The following is a 17,606-nucleotide window of genomic DNA, read 5'->3' on the forward strand; positions in this document are numbered from 1 at the left end:
AGGGGAGAAATCTGTTTGACCCCTCTCACACTCCACCATAGAGGTCAGGCTGTAGCCACGAGGAGACAGTCAATGGATGGGGGCAAACTTGGAGATGTGTCTCTACCCAACTGCGTGAGCCTTCACCTTCGCCACCTGAGAAGCACTGAGTAAGATAACATCTCTCCTTTCCCCCATCCTCTCTCTTTTCCAACCTCTCCCATGTGGCTTACCTGCTATGTAATTTTTTTCTTTCTTTTTTTTTTTGGTTCTACCTATTTTTTAAAATCCAGTTAAAGTACCACCCTTATGAAGCCTTCTCTGGTTTAACTTTAAACTCTCCTTATAACAGTCTTTCTTTTGGAACCTTCTTGGGGTATAGCGGGGAGATTTGGGGACTCTTTTCAAGATCTCTAGAAACGCCCCTCTCATAGCTTTTACCTGGTTCTTAAAGGAGTCAAGGCTTCCAGTGTTCTCAGAGAACTAGCTTGTCCCATATCTTTTAAAATGGGACTGACCATGCTCTCTAGGCTGGATATAGGATTTTAAAACCGCCCATTTTCTTTCTAAGCCTCAGGGCATACTTACCTGCTCTCTAAAACCTAGACAGAGAATTTAAACTGTTCAAGCCTTTCTCTGTCTCAGGAGCTCCTAGTGCACTCTCCTATTTCTCTGGATTGGCATCCTATGCCCCCTATGCTGACAATTAAAAGATGCCCTTTCTAAGTTCTGGTCCTGGGCAGTCTAGAACTACAGGAAGGAGATCTTTGTAATTTTGGCTGGGGAACTAAATTCAGAATCCAGGCAAATTAATTGTCAAGAGAGTGAGAATAGTTTCTTCTGATTTCTCCTTTTTTCCCCCCCATCCTGACTGCAGGCAGGCAAAGGTGAATTAAAAAGAGTGAAACTATTTAAACGCTCCTTAACTACTTTTAATTTGGCACCTCGCTAGAATCTTCTCTGTTCCGGTGTGTGACAGTTCTTTTTTTTTACTGCCTCAGTTTCCTTAAACTGTCTCTTTTTTGCCTGAATTTCTCTGGCTTCAGTCCAGGAAGCCAGGGATATAGAATAGGAATAGATTCTCCCTCAAGCTGCCTTTTAGAGAATGGCTAAATTAACACCTGAATTCTATGTAGAGTTCCAATCTCTTTCTACTCGCCCAACCCCCAACTTGCTTCAGGAGTCGATTATCTCCAATTAGGGTCTAACCTTTCTAAATGCCCCAAACGCTCCCACATCCTAATCACTAGAAGATGGGTGGGGGTAGGGTCTTTTGTATTTGACTCACTATTCTCTGCATTAAGTGCTAGCTGCCTTCCCCTCCCTCTGCCTCTTCTAACAGAGTAGGGAGGGGTCAGGTGGGATTTGTTCACACCCACCTTTCCTCAGAGAAGGTTCTGAGTGAGATAAGGTGGCTTTCAAATTAATCCATCTATTTTTTTTTTTATGACTCGTTAAAACTGGGAGACTACTGTTTGACTATTGTTCTGTATGAGAAAAACTTAACTATTGCTGTATAAACCTGTTTAACTATTGCTGCATAAAACTGTTTACTATTGCTATTTCAGGAAATTTACTAGTCTGTTATATATAATCTGATAATTTCTGTAAACGGGGGGAAGGAAACTGAGATTTCAACTGGTCAGGAAATTGGGAAAAACTGATGTCTTATTTCAGTTCAGGCCGAATTGGAAACTATTTTACTCTTTGCTTAAAATTTGCTAGACTATGATTTGCCAAATTATGTTTTAACTTTGAAATCCTTATTCAGTCTTTGGGATTATTCTTTAGAAATTACCAAAAATCAGACACCTGTCCTAGGACTGGCAGTCTCTCTGATCTGTTTCTCCCCTCCTGCTACACCAATTCCTTAATTAGTATTTGAGCATTTTGACAGCAGGACTCTAATGGTTTGGGGTGGCCTCTCTTGGTCTAATTGCATAATTTACTCAGAAATCTGTCCTCCCTAGAGAAAGAGAGAGAGAGAGAGAGAGAGAGAGAGAGAGAGAGAGAGAGAGAGAGAGAGAGAGAGAATATGAAGCTCTCAGACTCCATTTTTTGTCTCTCTCTCGGGGCCCCTGACTTGGGGTGCCTTCTCAGGGCAGCAGGACTGCCTTGAGCACTGCTACACAGCAGAGGCTGAGTTAAATACACAAATGACCACAGACCTAAAGACTGTCCATCTCTGGCTGAGATGCCCCCCAACTGCAGAGATTCAAACAGGGAGGCGTGTGTCTCTCTGAATAAGGAGTGTTGTTCTATGCTAATAATTCTGGGGTTATCAGGGAAAAACTGGTCCTTGCCACAAGTCCTTGCATTTTCTAATTTTAGTCTGATTTATTTGTTTATTATCCTGACTCAGTTTCCCTGCCTCTTAGTTCTGCAAAACCTCCCCCAACCTCTTTATCAGAATACTTGATAAGATCTTATGTTTCAGAATAGCAGAATGCCTCTCCCATCCCAAGCTATAGGAATCTCTTATCAAGATGCTATCTCCACTGATTATGTCCTCTCTAGAAACTACTCCAATATTGCTCTCGCCTCTATTTCAGTCTTCCAGTTCATGAGGTAACACAAACCCCCCCCCCCTCTATCAGTGAGGTGGGACAGCTCAATTTCCCGGGACTTGATTGATGCTGTCTGGAGCTCTATACTCAAGCCAAGCATTGCTCATTGAGACATCATGGCACAGCTCTGGCGAAATAAAAGTTTTTGTTGTATTTCTCTCTCTCTTAGGGATGCCTAAAGGGAATGAAAACTACAGAGTTGGGGTCTGGTTACTGCCTCTCAATAAACTCCACTGAACAGATTATCTAACCTTATCTCCACCCACCTTGACAGGGCTTCTACACCCAGCAAAGCTAACTCCTTTGAAGCCAAAAGGTTGGGAAAAGAGCAATAATCAAACTTAGCCTGGGTTTCTGTGAATGCCATCCATACTTCGGTAGGATTTATTTCTAAAAGTTTAACTGCTAACTTCTTGAATTCTCTTATGTGGAATTAGACATTCTGTATATGATTGTATTTGCATTGGGTATTTTAAAAACAAACTGATTTATATGAATAATGTTCACTTATGAAAGATGGGTATGAACTCATTGGGACAAATTCCTTATTGTTATCAACATAAGGTTATGATAAATATTTGTTTAGAATTTATGTTCTTGCATTTTTTTCCTCATGTAACTGGTTTTAAGATCAGAGCAATAGTTAATAGAAATTGTTAATGAAATTCAAATATGTCATACCTTGCTGTTTCTAGCCTGATTATATGTAATCATTGTATCCTAAATGCTTGGCCAAATAAGTTTTTAGCCTGGTCATCTGTCTGCTACTGGACAACTAATAGAGATCTGTAAGACCAAAACTGATTTCTAACACCTGTTGGTTTCCCTTTATCTCATTAACCTGAGACTTTCAGTTCTCTTCTCAGGGCAACTCCTGCCTCCAGACACTCAGAGAGACGGAGAGGTGCTCTTTTAATGCAAATCTCTTCTAGACTTAAGCCTTAGAAGACCCCAGTCTCTGCCCTGAATTCAAGCAGGAGAAACTGCCTTCTCACCACTACACAACACCACAAGGGTTGAACTGGCCCCCCAGAGTCCTGCTCCCTGGTAGGAATTTGAGGTATGGCCCTCTTTCCCTTTTATCTCAGGACAGCCCAAACACCTCAGGGGTCGGTAAGCTGGGTAGGCTATGCTGATACTTTTCCTCCATAAAGAGTGGGGAAACTAGGAAGGAAAAGATTCGGGATCTTTGCTTATTGAATAACCAACTCTCTTCAAGAAAAACAGCAGTTTTTCCAACATTTCCAAGAGCTTAAACCGCATTCCTATCTTGATCTGCAGCTCTGACAACTGGGGATACATACCCATCCCTAGACCCTGCCTTACAAAAGAGCAGTGGTTCATTAAATCTACTAGATTATCAAGGCCTCTTGCCTCCCCTGACTTCTGAGTCCACACCCGTTAATCCCAACCCCCAGAGAAATTAGCTCTCCTGGAAATTAAGGGTAAAAGAGCCAGGCTACAAATAATCTTTTCTCTCAGCATTTTCTCCTATTTCTCTTTGATAATTAGATGGGCTATCAGACAATCAGCCCACAGAAAAGACCTGATGCATTTCTTGCTGAAGGCCCTATTTTCCTGAATGTCACCATCTCCACCCTGAATGACACCCCACTTTTAATCTGTTCCCAATATCTGTTTTCTCTAGGTGTCACACTTTGGGTTCTCAGCTGGCCTTTCAGCCTGGAGAATATTGACTGGGGACAACTGACCTGGACACCCCCTCAATGCCCTGCTGCCATCCCCCACACCTCACGCCTCACCTCCTGGCATGGAACCCCAAATCTCTACAATCCTTGTCAGCTCAAAGCAGTTAAAGAGGAGATCAACACCCCTTCTCCCACATGCATCTGGAGGCGATAGTTTGAGGGGGGAACAAGACGAGGAGACCCCACTACTCTGAAGATCTTTGGAGAAAATTTTCAACCTTGCCTTAAATGAAGGGCACTGCCCCAAATTTTCTTTTTTCCTAAATGAATTTAACCCTTACATGGCTGGAAGGATACCCAGCCAACACATGGTATCCTTCCAGCCATGTAAGGGTTCCTGCCCGCCCAGCAACCACCTCTGGCCCTGGCATCTAACTGAACTTTACTTCCAAATTCCTAAAATAAACCTTTTATTTATCAATCTAGGTTTTCGGGCCTGTAAATTCATTTATAGGGGACACTGCGCCCCATGGGATCTCTGCGCCGAGAAATGGGGTTCTCCCTTTCCTTTCCCTCATTAATGATGGAGAATCAGACATACATTTTCAGACTTGACAAATGTGTCAGTTATTTTGCTTGACTCTATATTCCCTTTTTTATTTTCAGGAAGAGTGAGGTAAGGAGGAACTAGCAATAATGTTGCTCCTACCCTACCCAAAAGAAAATAAAAGAGGCCATTGAAATATCTTTTAAAATGCAGGAAGAAAAACAGAGGGAAGTTTAGAAAGAATCACAAACAAGAATACTAAATTGACTATACACTTTTTAAAAATGCAAACTATAAATAAAAGGATATATATATATATATATACATATATATATATATGTATATATATATATATATACTCCTTTTCTTATTTGCATACAGAAAATTCTCCTTTTCTAGTGTTCATTAAGTTCAGAAAAAAAAAAAAACTTATCTAAAAATAAATTTTTTTAAATGGTTAGGAATTTGAAAAAAGAGAGGAGATGGTAATACAGGAGAAACCTGAAAAAAACACACTGGTACCTAATAATTCATCTTTGGCCATGAGCTAGAAAATTCCCCCCTGCCTCCAATTGAAAACTGAAAAGATTTCCCTATCCTACCACTGGGCCCAGAAAATTCCAGAGGAGAGAGTAAAACTGGTGACTCTGCACAGCCTTCCCTCAATTAAATCCCTATCTGGGTCAAAATCTAGATCCATCCCTCAATCCTCCAAAGTTGTTATCTCCTTAACTATTAGAAAGAGATCTGTATTCATTTAACTTTTTAAAAGTTGTTCTTCTCATTTTGCCCCACTATTGTTTTGAGACTGGATTTCCTAACATAAAAACAATTTCTAGTTTGTTTTTTCAGCCAGTTTTGCTTTTAATAGTTGTTGACATCCTGCTCTCAAACCACTACTAGTGCTAATACATTGTTTTTATTTTCTTTATATACATACATTTATGAATATATATGTGTATCTATGTCTTTGCTAAGTATATATACATACATATATGTATATGTGTCTTATATATATGTATCTTTATATACATACATATATGTTTATGTTTCATTTGTATCCTCAGTGCTTAACACAATGCCTAGCACAAAACAGGTGGTGAATGCTTGCTTGTTGATTGATTCTTTCTATATCATGGCAGGAGCTTTCTTGGTCTCCACCTTCCAACAGATTGGCAAAGTTGACAAAAGATAGAAAAGATATATGATGAAGGATATATAGAAAAATAGCATACTAATACTACTGGTAGGATTGTGACTTATGTTTAAACCAAAAAAAAAAAAAAAAAAAAGATCAATTATCTATAATCTTTAAGAAAAGATTGCATTGAATAGCAAAGACAAAGAAAGACCCTATATTTGGCAAAATATTAATCCTGATATTTTTGTGGAAGCAAAAAACTAGAAACAAAGTACCTTTCAACTGGGATCAAGATACACAAATATTAGCACATAAGTGTAATGGGAAATATTACTTTACTATAAGAAATTATAAATATTCAAAAAAACATGAAAAGATGTATAGAAAAGTAAACAGAAGTAATGGGCTAGAAGTGCAGAATGAGATGAACATTTTCAGACCCAAACACTATGTTGATTTGTTTTACTTGACTACAATCTGTATAGGGGGGAGGAAGTGGTGAGACCTGAGAATATCTGCAGGAAGTAACAGCGGTTGAAAATGTTTTAAATGAAAAGAATCAATAAAACATTTTTCAAAAATCAGAATGTATATCTGGTTTTCAAACAATTCAGATTTGGATTATTAGCCTCAAATCTATCAGGAAACTATTCTAGGGTTAGAATCCCTATATTACTCAGTGAAGAGAAAAAAGTTAAATACAAAAATGTTAAGGAGAGAAAAGACTTATTTCATTTGCTTTCATACTACAAATGGCTCTCTAAGCATAAAAACAAGTATGTCTTAAAGCAGTCTAAATATCTGAATAAAAGTTTTTAGTGGTTACTTGTGCACAAATAGTTACACAAAAGATAACATGACAGAAATGAAATATATGACCAAAAAAGTCAATCGTATAGTGAAAAACTCTATATCAGGATAGCCTGAGTACTGCATTAGTATCCACAAAATAGTAAAAGAACTGGAGGAAAGTCTCCAGTAAATAGACCTACTTTAAGAGACTGAGGGGGAAAATACAAATGAGAATCATTCAGAACAGGAAAATAGGGAAAGACTGCATTTACATCTGAGGAAATGTAGCCATGCTAGGAACATCATTGATCCAGTTAAGTAAATTAATAGATGGTTAAGATGGTTAAATAATGGTACCTTGAAGAATAGGGTGGGTGCTTAATATTTATTTGAACAGCTGAACAAATTATCATTATACATATAAATAGTGTAACTATCAAGGCTCATAGAAAAGAATTAAATCACTAAATCAAAGACCTGAAAATCAATACAACAACAATAATACAACAAAGTTAGAAAGTTTTCTATTTAATTTTTTAAGTAAGACTAACACCCAATACTATAATACAACTTTTAACACATTAAGAAAACCACATTCTTAAGTCATTCCTCTAAGTGGTCTGATCTACTTTTCCTCCAACATAATAATACTAACTCCTACTAAGGCTGTAGATAATAATAATTCTGTACAAATGAGGAACTGATTTCTGACAATCACAAAAAGAGAATCTAACAATGCTGTCACTGGGATGTAGTGCTTATTATTTCTGCTATTTCCTGTTGATGATGCCCCAAAGGCATGCAAAATCTGAAGTGAGATTGAATATAGTAACTGTATTTTTTATTAGCATTCAAATGTGTAAATCTCCATATATTAAAATAAATACATTTTTGCACAATCTGGAAGTGTAATAAGGTACAATCATTTATTTCTGAGAAAATGCTCTTGAATGGAAAGAAAACTGTAGAGACATATATGCAAATAACAGTAAAGACATATGTACAAATAGCAGCACTTAAAGCACAGTGCCTGGCACATGGCAACTTAAAATGCATTCCCTAAAATATACTAACAAGACACAATCATTCACATTTAAAACTAACTTGAAAGACAACAGTCTTTCTTGATTAAATAAAAATAATAAATTCTCTATATCCATTTTCTGATGCCTTGACATAAAGTTTTTCACTAAAAAAACAATGGCGTTGGAGTTAGAGATAGGTTCAAATTCAATCTCTTTGATGTATACAACCCATGAACTGTTGAGTAAACAATGTACTTAACCTCTTTGAGATCTAGCTTCCTCATCTGTGAAATGAGGTTACAGGACACAGCCACAAAGGTCCCTTATTCTTCTACATATCTGTAGAACTAGAAAATTTCATACTGCTTTCTAAATAAATTATCACCATCAATACAAATTATAAAACCATACAATGCTAGCTGAAGAGATAAACCAATGTTGTTTATTTCCATTTCTTTTAGGTTAAGGCTCAGAGATGAAAGAGATAGATTTTGAATATCATGTCAAGTATTAATGAAGTAGTATTTAAAAGCCTGTCACATTCTAATATAGGACATAAGGAAAATTCTTTGCAATGCACATATAAAAAAGATAGGAAATCATAAGAACACAGATTAGCGTCAGAAGGGAACTCAGAAAGGATCCTGTCTTCAAAACTGTTATTCTTCCTTTCCTGATTTTTGTGCTTTTGATATCAAAGTTACCAATTGTTACCAATAATATACCAAGCAACGTTCTCAACTTTGCCCATTTTTTAATGTTTGTAAAGAAAAAACAAAGTTCTCAAGCATTTAAGCTATACTATTTTCTGTTTTCAAAGATGCTGAAATTATAGAGCCATAAAAATTTTCATTTTGTCCATTCTATAAGTGACCCTTGACAAATTCAATCATAATTTCTTTGTCATTAAATTGTTTCTAACTCTTCCTGAACACATTTGGGATTTTCTTGGCAAAGCTCCTAAAATAGTTTGCCATTTTCTTCTCCAGCTCTTTTACAGATGAGGAAACAGAATTTCATAGCTACTAAGTGTCCAATGCCAAATTTGAATTCAGGTATTCCTGATTCCAGACCTGGTATCTATGTACCTACACACCCATAAAAATTTGTATTCTGCCCCAAATAAAATTGGGACCAAATATTCTAATTTATTCAAAACAAGAGTGTAGAAAAGTTAAATCAATAACTATCAACTTATTTAGTTGTGGTTTCTTAATTCTTTTGAATGCCACAGACTCCCTTCTCATAGTTTGGTGAAGCCTATGGATTCCTCAGAAAATGGTTTTAAATAATTGAAGGAAATGTGAAATTTTTATTGGATATATGTACTTTTTTTTCCCTATCCATGTTCATAAATTTCCCTAAAACCTAATCCTTGAACTCCATGCTAAGAACCCTGGCATTAAACCTAATATTCTTTTTTCTGTAGGTTGTCGAAGACCATTCTCACTTGGTTGTCCTACCTATCTGTCCACTTCTTCTCAGTCTCCTTTGCTGGATCCTCATCCAAGTGACACCCTCTAACTTCAGGTTTCAATAAGATTCTGAAGTGGATCCTCTTCTTCTTTCCTTATATACTATTTCATTTGGTGATCTCATCACTCCATGGCTTTATTTACCATCTCTATGCTGGTGATTCTAAAATCTACATATTCTGCTCTAACCCCATTGCTAACCCCCAATCTCACACCTCCAACTACCTTTCAGATATCTCAAATTAAATGTCCAATAAACCTCTTAAACTCAAAATGTCCAAAACAGAACCCACTCTTTTTCCCTAAAGTATCTCCCCTCCTAAATTCCCTATTACTATAAAGGGCAAGGATGATTCTTCTAGTACTTCAGTCAAATCTTCACTATCTCTTACCTCCCCCCACCATTTTCAATCTACTGCCAATATCTGAAGATTTCATCTTTTCAACATCTCTTAAAAATACCCTCTTCTCTCCTCTGTCAGTGCCACCACCTTAATACAGGCCCTTACCCACCCACCCCCCCATAATTGGATTACTACAGTAGTAAACTATTGGGTCTATCTGCCTCAAATCTCCTCTAATCCATCCTCCATTGGACTGCTAATGGGATTTCCTAAAGTATGGATCCAACCATGTCAGCACCCTAAACAATAAAATCTAATGGCTCCCCATTGCCTCCCAGAATCAAATAAAAAATGCTTAGGGTTCAAAGCTCAATCTAACTTAGCCCTACTCATCATTACCGCCTTTCCAGTTTTCTTATACTTTATTCCCCATCACAAAGTCTCATCAGTGACACGGGGTTTCCTCACTATTCCTCTGGCAGAACACTCCATCCCCTAGCCATGGACATTTTCTCTGAAGGTCTCTACCTAATTAGTTTCCCTGGTTCCCTTCATGTCCCAACTAAAATCACATCTTCTATAAGAAGCATATTCCAACCCCTCTTAATTCTAGTATCTTCTATTTTAATTACTTCCTATTTTTCCTGAATATAGGTTATTTATACCTATTTACTTACTTGTTAATACCTTCAGAGTAAGGACAATCTTTTGCCTCTTTTTGTATCCCCAATGCTTAGCACAATGCCTGGCACATAAGAGGGAATTAATAAATGCTTCCTGACTTACCAAAAAGAATTTACCATCAAGAAATCTTCCTTTATCTTCATTATAGTCCAAGTTATTCCTAAAATTGATCAAGCAACAGGCAACAATTTATCTAAGGAAACATGAAGTTTCCAAGGTTCTCTTACCTTCCCAAAGTACTCTTATTAAACAGAATTACTCTCAATAAGCTGTCTGAAATTGGGTTTTGTGGTTCACATGTGTTATCATATTGTTCTTCCATAAACTGGCAAAATGTTGAAATTCAAATCTCCCCTTCCCCTCCAAAAAAATCTACTCTTGAAAAATAGAGTTTTTAGTATTTCAGCATGACCAGACTGTTCTTAAGTATTGAGCAGGGGGGGAAAGTTCCAGGGGTGAAGCCAAGATGGCGAAGTGAAGGCAGGAAGCTGCTTGAGCTCTTCCAATTTTTCTTGAAAACCCCAGGAAATCAGTCTGAAGGAATGAAACCACTCTCCAATTCAAAACAGATTAGAAGGACTTCAAGAAAAGTCAATCTCACAGAGATTGGGCGCTCAGCCCAGCTCAGATGGTGCCCGGGAAAGCTAGTGAGATGGTCTTAATACCAGCAGATCAGTAACTGAGACCCTCAGTCCTGGGGCAAGGTCAACCAAAATAGTCACAAAATGAGAAAAAAGAAGAAATTAAGCAAGAAACAGAAAAGAACCTTAATCACAGAAAGCTACTAAGGTGACAACGAAGACCAAAACACCAAGTCAAAAAAGGACAAAATGCCCACATGGGAAATCTCAAAGGATGATATGAACTGGTCTAGAGCCCTAAGAAGCTTCTTGGAAGCTCTCATAAAGGATTTCAAAAGGCAAATAAAGAGATAGAAGAAAAATTGGGAAAAGAAATAAGAAAAGAAACAATTGGCAAAAGTCATCAGTGTGGAAAAGGACAAAAACTGACTGAAGAAAACAATTCCTTAAAAACACAATTGACCAAATGCCAAAATAAAAATAAAAATACACTGAGGAAAAAAACACCTTGAAAAGAATTGAGCAGAGAAAACAATACAATGTATCCCTGACTCTTCTCACAAGGACCTCTTCTACATTCAATGGGTCCCTAAAATCGATTTCTCTATTCAAATTTCAGTGTTGTCACCATATTCCTTTATTCATTTTTCTGGTCTAATGATGATCAAAACCCTTTCTAATCCCCAAAAGCTAAATAAGGCCTTCAGGGTAAAGTTTAATTTTTAGGCCTGTCAAACTACATTGTCCTTTGTCAGATATGAAAGTAATGAGAGCATGTTACATGTTATATGCCTGCTTCTGATTAAATAAATTACTATAGAAGCCAAGATTTTTCCCAACCTTGTCAGTTCAGCAGCTTTGATTAGTTTTATCCCCAAAGAAGTTTTTCTACATTTCTCTAACCAACTTAAAGAATTTCATTGCTGTTGAGAAATATTTTTATCCAAACTGTTTAACTACAGAGTTTCTGTGAACTCACATTCTAATATATTAAGTCTTCTTTTTAAGCAGGAAATATATCTTTCCAGGAATCAGTAGTGATGTTTTTTGGTTCAGACCTGTGATTTCATCTATGTAGGGAATTCCCAAGTATAGAAACTCTTCCCAATGATGTAGCAGAACCACTAATCTGTAACTTTAGAGTCTTAAGAGTTGTGCCTGAGGCTCTGAGAAGTTGTGACCTCCTAAACAGCCAAGATGTGTCAGAGACAAAATCTGAACCCAGATCTTCTGAGTTCTAGGATGCCATGAGGTATTTAAAGGGTCATTGCCTCTCTAGCAGTCCCATGGGGCTTCCCAATCAGATTTTCAAAATCACCAATTAGATACTTTAGAATTTTAATCCCCACCACCAATTCACTTTCTTAAAAAAAAAAAAAAATTAAAAGCCTAAGATGTTTTATGTCATGTTTTTTTGCCATCAAAAGCCCAATTTTTCTATACAAGCTTCCAGCATACAAAACTGTACCAAAAAACCCCAAACCATTCTAAAAAAAAAAAAAAAAATACAGAACCAAATGTGGAGTAACAAATTAGCAAGGCAAACTGCTGAGTTTCTTTTAAATGACTAGCATGTGTAATATTGTCCAAAGTCTATTTTTTTTATTTATGAAAGTATGTTTGATTGATATATTCTTTAGAAAGTAGATTGTGATATACTTCAATATAGTGGGAGCTGGATTCTGACAAATTTGAAAACAATGACTGCTCATAAACAATAAGACAGAGGGGAAGGGAAGATAAACTGAAAATACTTATATACCAAAGCAAAACAGTGAGGCGCTTAAAAATTAATACAATCCTCAAAATTATCCCTTGTACAATATACCAATTACTTCTTTCTAAGAAAGGCAGGGTAGGACAGAAATAGGGAAGGGTAGGAAGTAGATTGTAATTATATCCATCTTTAATAATGTAATACCATGAATTTTAATGCTTATTAGAGTGACTAAAATTTTCTTATTTTAAAAAATTATCCTTCCCCATGACCTTTTCATATAGCATTAGCTCCTTCTATAGGATTCTCCACTTCTTGCAGCAAAATCTACAAAAAACCCTAGTTAATGGTATACACAATAAATCCATCATAATGCCCAAAGAATCAAAAGCTTTCACAGAATCAAAAAAGGGGAACTCGGAGAATTGGAAGTTAATTTTTCCACTTGCAAATCCAATGTACCTCTTCCTAGAATATCATCTATTCTCCCATTGGTCACTAGTGATTTTATGAAAAAAGCAAAAACTACTTCTTAAAAAGAACAGGAAGAGAGAAATCGACAACTAATCATATAACTAGAAGCTATAGGCTTACTTCAATAGTATACCTAAAATTTGTCATAATGAGTTAATTTGGTAATCCTACTATTTTTTTCATTTAAAACATTTTAATAAGTAACATTCGAATCGAGAAAATTATATACACAAAAATGCATATAACAAAACTTACCTTTCAGCAGAGGCAGAGGTGTTAACTCAATAGGCTTGCCCTGAGATCTGAACTGTGAGGAGCTTTGCGACCTCTTCTGTCTGGCTTTCCTGACGGACTTCCGAGAAAATCCGTCTACTTTATCCACTGATGGAGGAGTGGTTGGTGCTGAGGACATATCCCTACTAAAGAGAAAGTAGTATTATAAATATATTCCCAAAGCAAATGAAAAAAGGTGCTAAGCACAGATTAAATACTAAAAATCACATAAAAGATGAATATAAAATGAGAAATAAACTGGTAGTATGCTAGGAAGAAAACATGTTTGATCAATTAATCTGCTATGCTGGTTTTTTCTAAATATACAATTTCTAGATTCTAAGATGCATAAGAAACATCTTCCTATGATAAGGTTAAAAACCATCAAATCACATTTATACATTAAAACCAGAAAGTCTTAATACATTTTTCCCAAATATTTGAAACTAACTATGAATGACATTCATAGTTTTTTTCACTCTGAGCAACTATATCATTACCTTGCCAAGAAGTGAACCAAAATTGTTGCAATTACCTAGAAATGACTTTTAACATGTTATCAATGACAAAATGTCCCACAATACAAATAATGACAGGTTCAATTGCTTTGCAAAGAACATATAAAAGGGCATGATTAAGATTATTTCCAAGTTGCAGTTTCTTTTTTAATGAATCCATCTTATATTATTAAGGTTGAATATAAAAAAACTATGATGAACTCATGCAGTAAATACAGCTGAACTCAAAGCAAAATCCACAGCCTTGTCAGACAACCAAACTGAATTCCCCTAATGTTTAGGCAATGAAGTTCATCACCATCTAATACCAATTCTCATGCCTTCAAACTGACTTTTTCTCCAAAACCAAAGCTTTGGGTTCTTCACACTTTTAAACAAATTTAAAAGGATGTATCCTAAACGCAACAAGCCTTGCTTTTATTCAGCACCTGAAACAGATGCCACCATACCCATGGCCCCAATGCAAGATTAATGGTAGAGCAGGATAGAAATACCACATATGGAGAAAAGCTGAAATACAATAACTGATCTGCTGTTCCAATAGATTAAAAAAAAAAAAAAAAAAAGTGTTACCCACATTGTCACTTTTAGAAACAAATGGACCTATATATAGTATTGAGGTTTGGGGTTTTAAAAAATGTTTTATTTCCTTCAAAAAGCTTTTTCCAGTTAATCATAATTCCCAAACTTTCTTTTAAAAAAAAATCTATCCACATGATTTTAAATATAAACATAGGAGCTAAAATGGAATTGCATGCCATTCAGGGGTACAATTCACAAAACATCACTTGAATTTCAGGGCACATTGTTTTCGCACAGAATTCAGGACCAACTTCTGTACCCTGATTTATGAATTATTTAGCTCTAATTGTAACTCAGCAAGACTTTCCTAAATCCTATGCTTCCCTCACTACTTTCACCTCCCCTTTCCACTCTCTCCCACATTTCTAACTTTGAATCTCTGGTACATGACAAATACCGAGATAGAGTTTATAAAAACAGAGAATTCCAATGACTTGATTCTTATGTCCACAGTAGAAAATGAATGTCAGGAATGCCAATCCCAAAGGGCTACCTAATTAATATCTATCAATAGGTTTGTATGCAAAAGTAATGAATTAACAGGTTCAGTAAGTCTGAGTTCAAGGAGTTTTTTATTTTCTCCTGGGCGGCAAGGATTGGGTATTTTTTCAGGGAGCTGAAACCCAAAAAGGTGGGGAGAAAGGAGGAGGGGAGACAGAGAGAGAGATGGAGAAAAGTTAGAAAGGAAATGAGGAAGGAATGAGGAAGAAGGGAAAAGAGATGGGGAAGAGGAAAGGAGGGAGAGAAAGATGGAGAAGGGGAAAGGAAAAGAAATGGGGAGAAGGAAAGGAGAGAGTTAGATGGAAGGAAGAAGAGATGAAGGGGACGGAAAGGAAGAAATGGAGAGGGGAAAGAAGAGAGAAAGAGAGGGAAATGGAAGGAAAGATGAAGAGATTGATGAGAAGATGAGATGCAGAAAAGGAATAAGAGAAAGAGAAGAGGAGAAAGGAAGAGAGGGGGAAGGGGAAGATGAGGTGGAGACAGGAGATGAGGAGACAAGGATGGAGGAGAGAGGAAGAGATGCAGAAGGGAAAATATTTAAGAATGGAGGAAAAAGGAAGAGAAGAGATAGGGAAGGGGTTCTGTCAAAGGGGGTGCCACCCACTCCTATCCCTTCCCCGCCCCCCAGCTCTAAAGAAGAGAAGCCGCTGCTCAAGCGCCTACCCCAAACCAACCCCGGCCGCGGCTGGAGAAGGAGGGCGGGGGGCGGGGGGAAAATTTGACCCTGATCCCGGAAGGGAAGGGAAAGGGAAAGGAGTAGAGGTGTGTTAGTGAAAAGAGCCGGGACCGTTTCCAGGTAAATTTGTGGAGCGCGCTCGGGTCGGGCCTTGCCCCGGGCCGGGCCGAGCTGCAAGCAGCTTTCTCCCCCCGGAAGGCGGGCTGGAGGAGGCCGGCGGCGGGCAGGTCCCGGCCAGGCAGCATGGGGGCGAAGTTACCTTGAAGCTCCTGGGAGAGAATCCGGAGATGAGAGGTGATTCCTGGGTAAGGGAGCGGGGCCGCGGGGAGTGGAGGGAGGCCGGCGGCGGAGGCTCCGGGAGCGGCGGCGGCGGCGTGCGGCTGCGGGGAGCCCAGGGGACGGTAGGAAGTCCCTGGCTACGGCAGTCCCGTGCGCTGTCTCTCCTGCTCCTTTCGGTGGCTGCAGCGGCGGGAGAGGCGGCGGCGGAGCCTCTAGGCCTCACAGCGGTACCCAAGGGCTCCGGCTCCGGCAGCGGCGGCGGCAGCTTCACGATCCTCCCCCGCGGGCCCGTCCCATCAAATCGGCATCTACCCCGCTGCGGCCCCGGCGGTTCCTCACTCACATTCCCGGCGGGCGGCGCCTTTGCTCGTTGCCCTGGACCCGGCGGCGGCGGCGGCGGCGACGACGTGGGGAGGGGGGGAAAGGGAAGGGAGGGAAGCTGGATCCGCAGCAGAAGCAAGAGGGAGGAGGAAGGAAGAGGAGGAGGAGCCGCAGATGCTGGAGCCGCAGCTGCCGGAGCCGCCGATCGGTATCCGCGGTAGATTTCAGTCAATGCCCCCTTTCTCTCTCCTATTGTCAATATCACCGAGCCGCTGAGTCCATGGTACACGCGCAACCGAACATGCTGGCGACCAGCACCCGCCCCCCGCAGCTGCCCACTGGAGCCTTTAAAAGGGAAGTGCCGCCCTATTGGTCCGCATGCGCTTTCACTCCTATTCCAGCATGTTAGGCTGAGAGCTGGTCGGGGATTGGCGGTGGGGGGGCGGGGAGACTGCAAGGGTGGGAAGAAAAAAGGTTGCTGATTGGGCTGGCGAGTGATGTTACCCGGATGCTACGGCGATCTCCTGCCCTGCGGTTGCTGTTTCCGGCACTGTCCTGGACTCAGTTGTTCCACTTGCTATTGATCCGGAGCTAGGTTCAAGACCGTTTAGGACGCTTTGCACTTGGCTGGACTGGAAGATGTGCCAGAAGACCCGGTGGTTCGGAGTCCGCTGCTAGTGGGACGGAGGAAGCGGCGGCCTCTGGTGAGGGAACCCCCAATAGGAAACAGATGGAAGCAATGAGGAACCTTCCTCTCTTCCCACCGCTAGAGCTAATCTTGGCCCCCGCCTTTCCAGGACGGTCATCTTTCTGGGGCAAATTTGTTTGGTGACCGTCAGATCGCCAGAGAAGCCTCCCGGCAGAACGCCTGCAGCTGAGAACGCCTTTCTCAGCCGGGTTGATTCTAGTGGTGCTCTAAGCCTAGGATTTCTCTGTCTTCGTGGCTGAGCTCCCCTTCCTCACTGCTTGCACTGGGGACCTGAGCCCAGGGGCTCAAACCGAAGATGCTCCGGTTCCCCTCATCCTTTTGTACTATTATTATTTGTTCTGCCCTCCCTTTCCCAAATTAATAATCCTACATTCTGCTAGGAAGGCAGTCATCCTGAAGAAACTTTTATACCAGTTCACGTAGACATAGGCCCAGTAAGTTGGAAATGGAAAGAGCCATCTACCTACCTCTGTTCTTGTCCTATGTTGGAAACTTGTTATGAGGTTACTCCTTTTCCCTTATCTGTATCGTGGAAATAATAGTATTTGACCTTGCCATTTCACAGGTCTCCAGGGCTCAAGTAAAATAAGATATGTGAAAGGGCTTTTAAAAAAATGGTTGGGGCAGCTAGGTGGCGCAGTGGATAGAGCACCAGCCCTGCAGTCAGGAGGACCACGAGTCAGGAGTTCAAATTTGGTCTCAGACACGTAACACTTCCTAGCTGTGTGACCCTGGGCAAGTCACTTAACCCCAGCCTCAGAGGGAAAAAAAT

At 39.5% G+C, this 17,606-nt stretch overlaps 1 protein-coding gene across 4 annotated transcripts in view; it reads right to left on the reverse strand.

The window, feature by feature from the left end:
* The window catches only part of PPP2R5E (protein phosphatase 2 regulatory subunit B'epsilon), a 168,628-nt gene extending 152,165 nt beyond the window's left edge, over positions 1-16,463 (reverse strand). The window contains exons 1-2 of one of the 4 annotated variants that reach the window (XM_074290317.1): positions 15,785-16,463; positions 13,231-13,394 (exon numbers count right to left, since the gene is read on the reverse strand). In XM_074290317.1, coding sequence (XP_074146418.1) covers positions 13,231-13,387 — 157 coding nt within the window. In that variant the 5' untranslated portion in view covers positions 13,388-13,394; positions 15,785-16,463. The remainder of the gene's footprint in view (positions 1-13,230; positions 13,395-15,784) is intronic. The other 3 variants (XM_074290320.1, XM_074290318.1, XM_074290321.1) reach the window with 3 other exon arrangements.
* Between the last annotated feature and the right edge of the window lie 1,143 nt (positions 16,464-17,606).

This window comes from Sminthopsis crassicaudata, chromosome 2 (assembly GCF_048593235.1).
Source record: "Sminthopsis crassicaudata isolate SCR6 chromosome 2, ASM4859323v1, whole genome shotgun sequence".
Classification (NCBI taxonomy): Eukaryota; Metazoa; Chordata; class Mammalia; order Dasyuromorphia; family Dasyuridae; genus Sminthopsis; species Sminthopsis crassicaudata.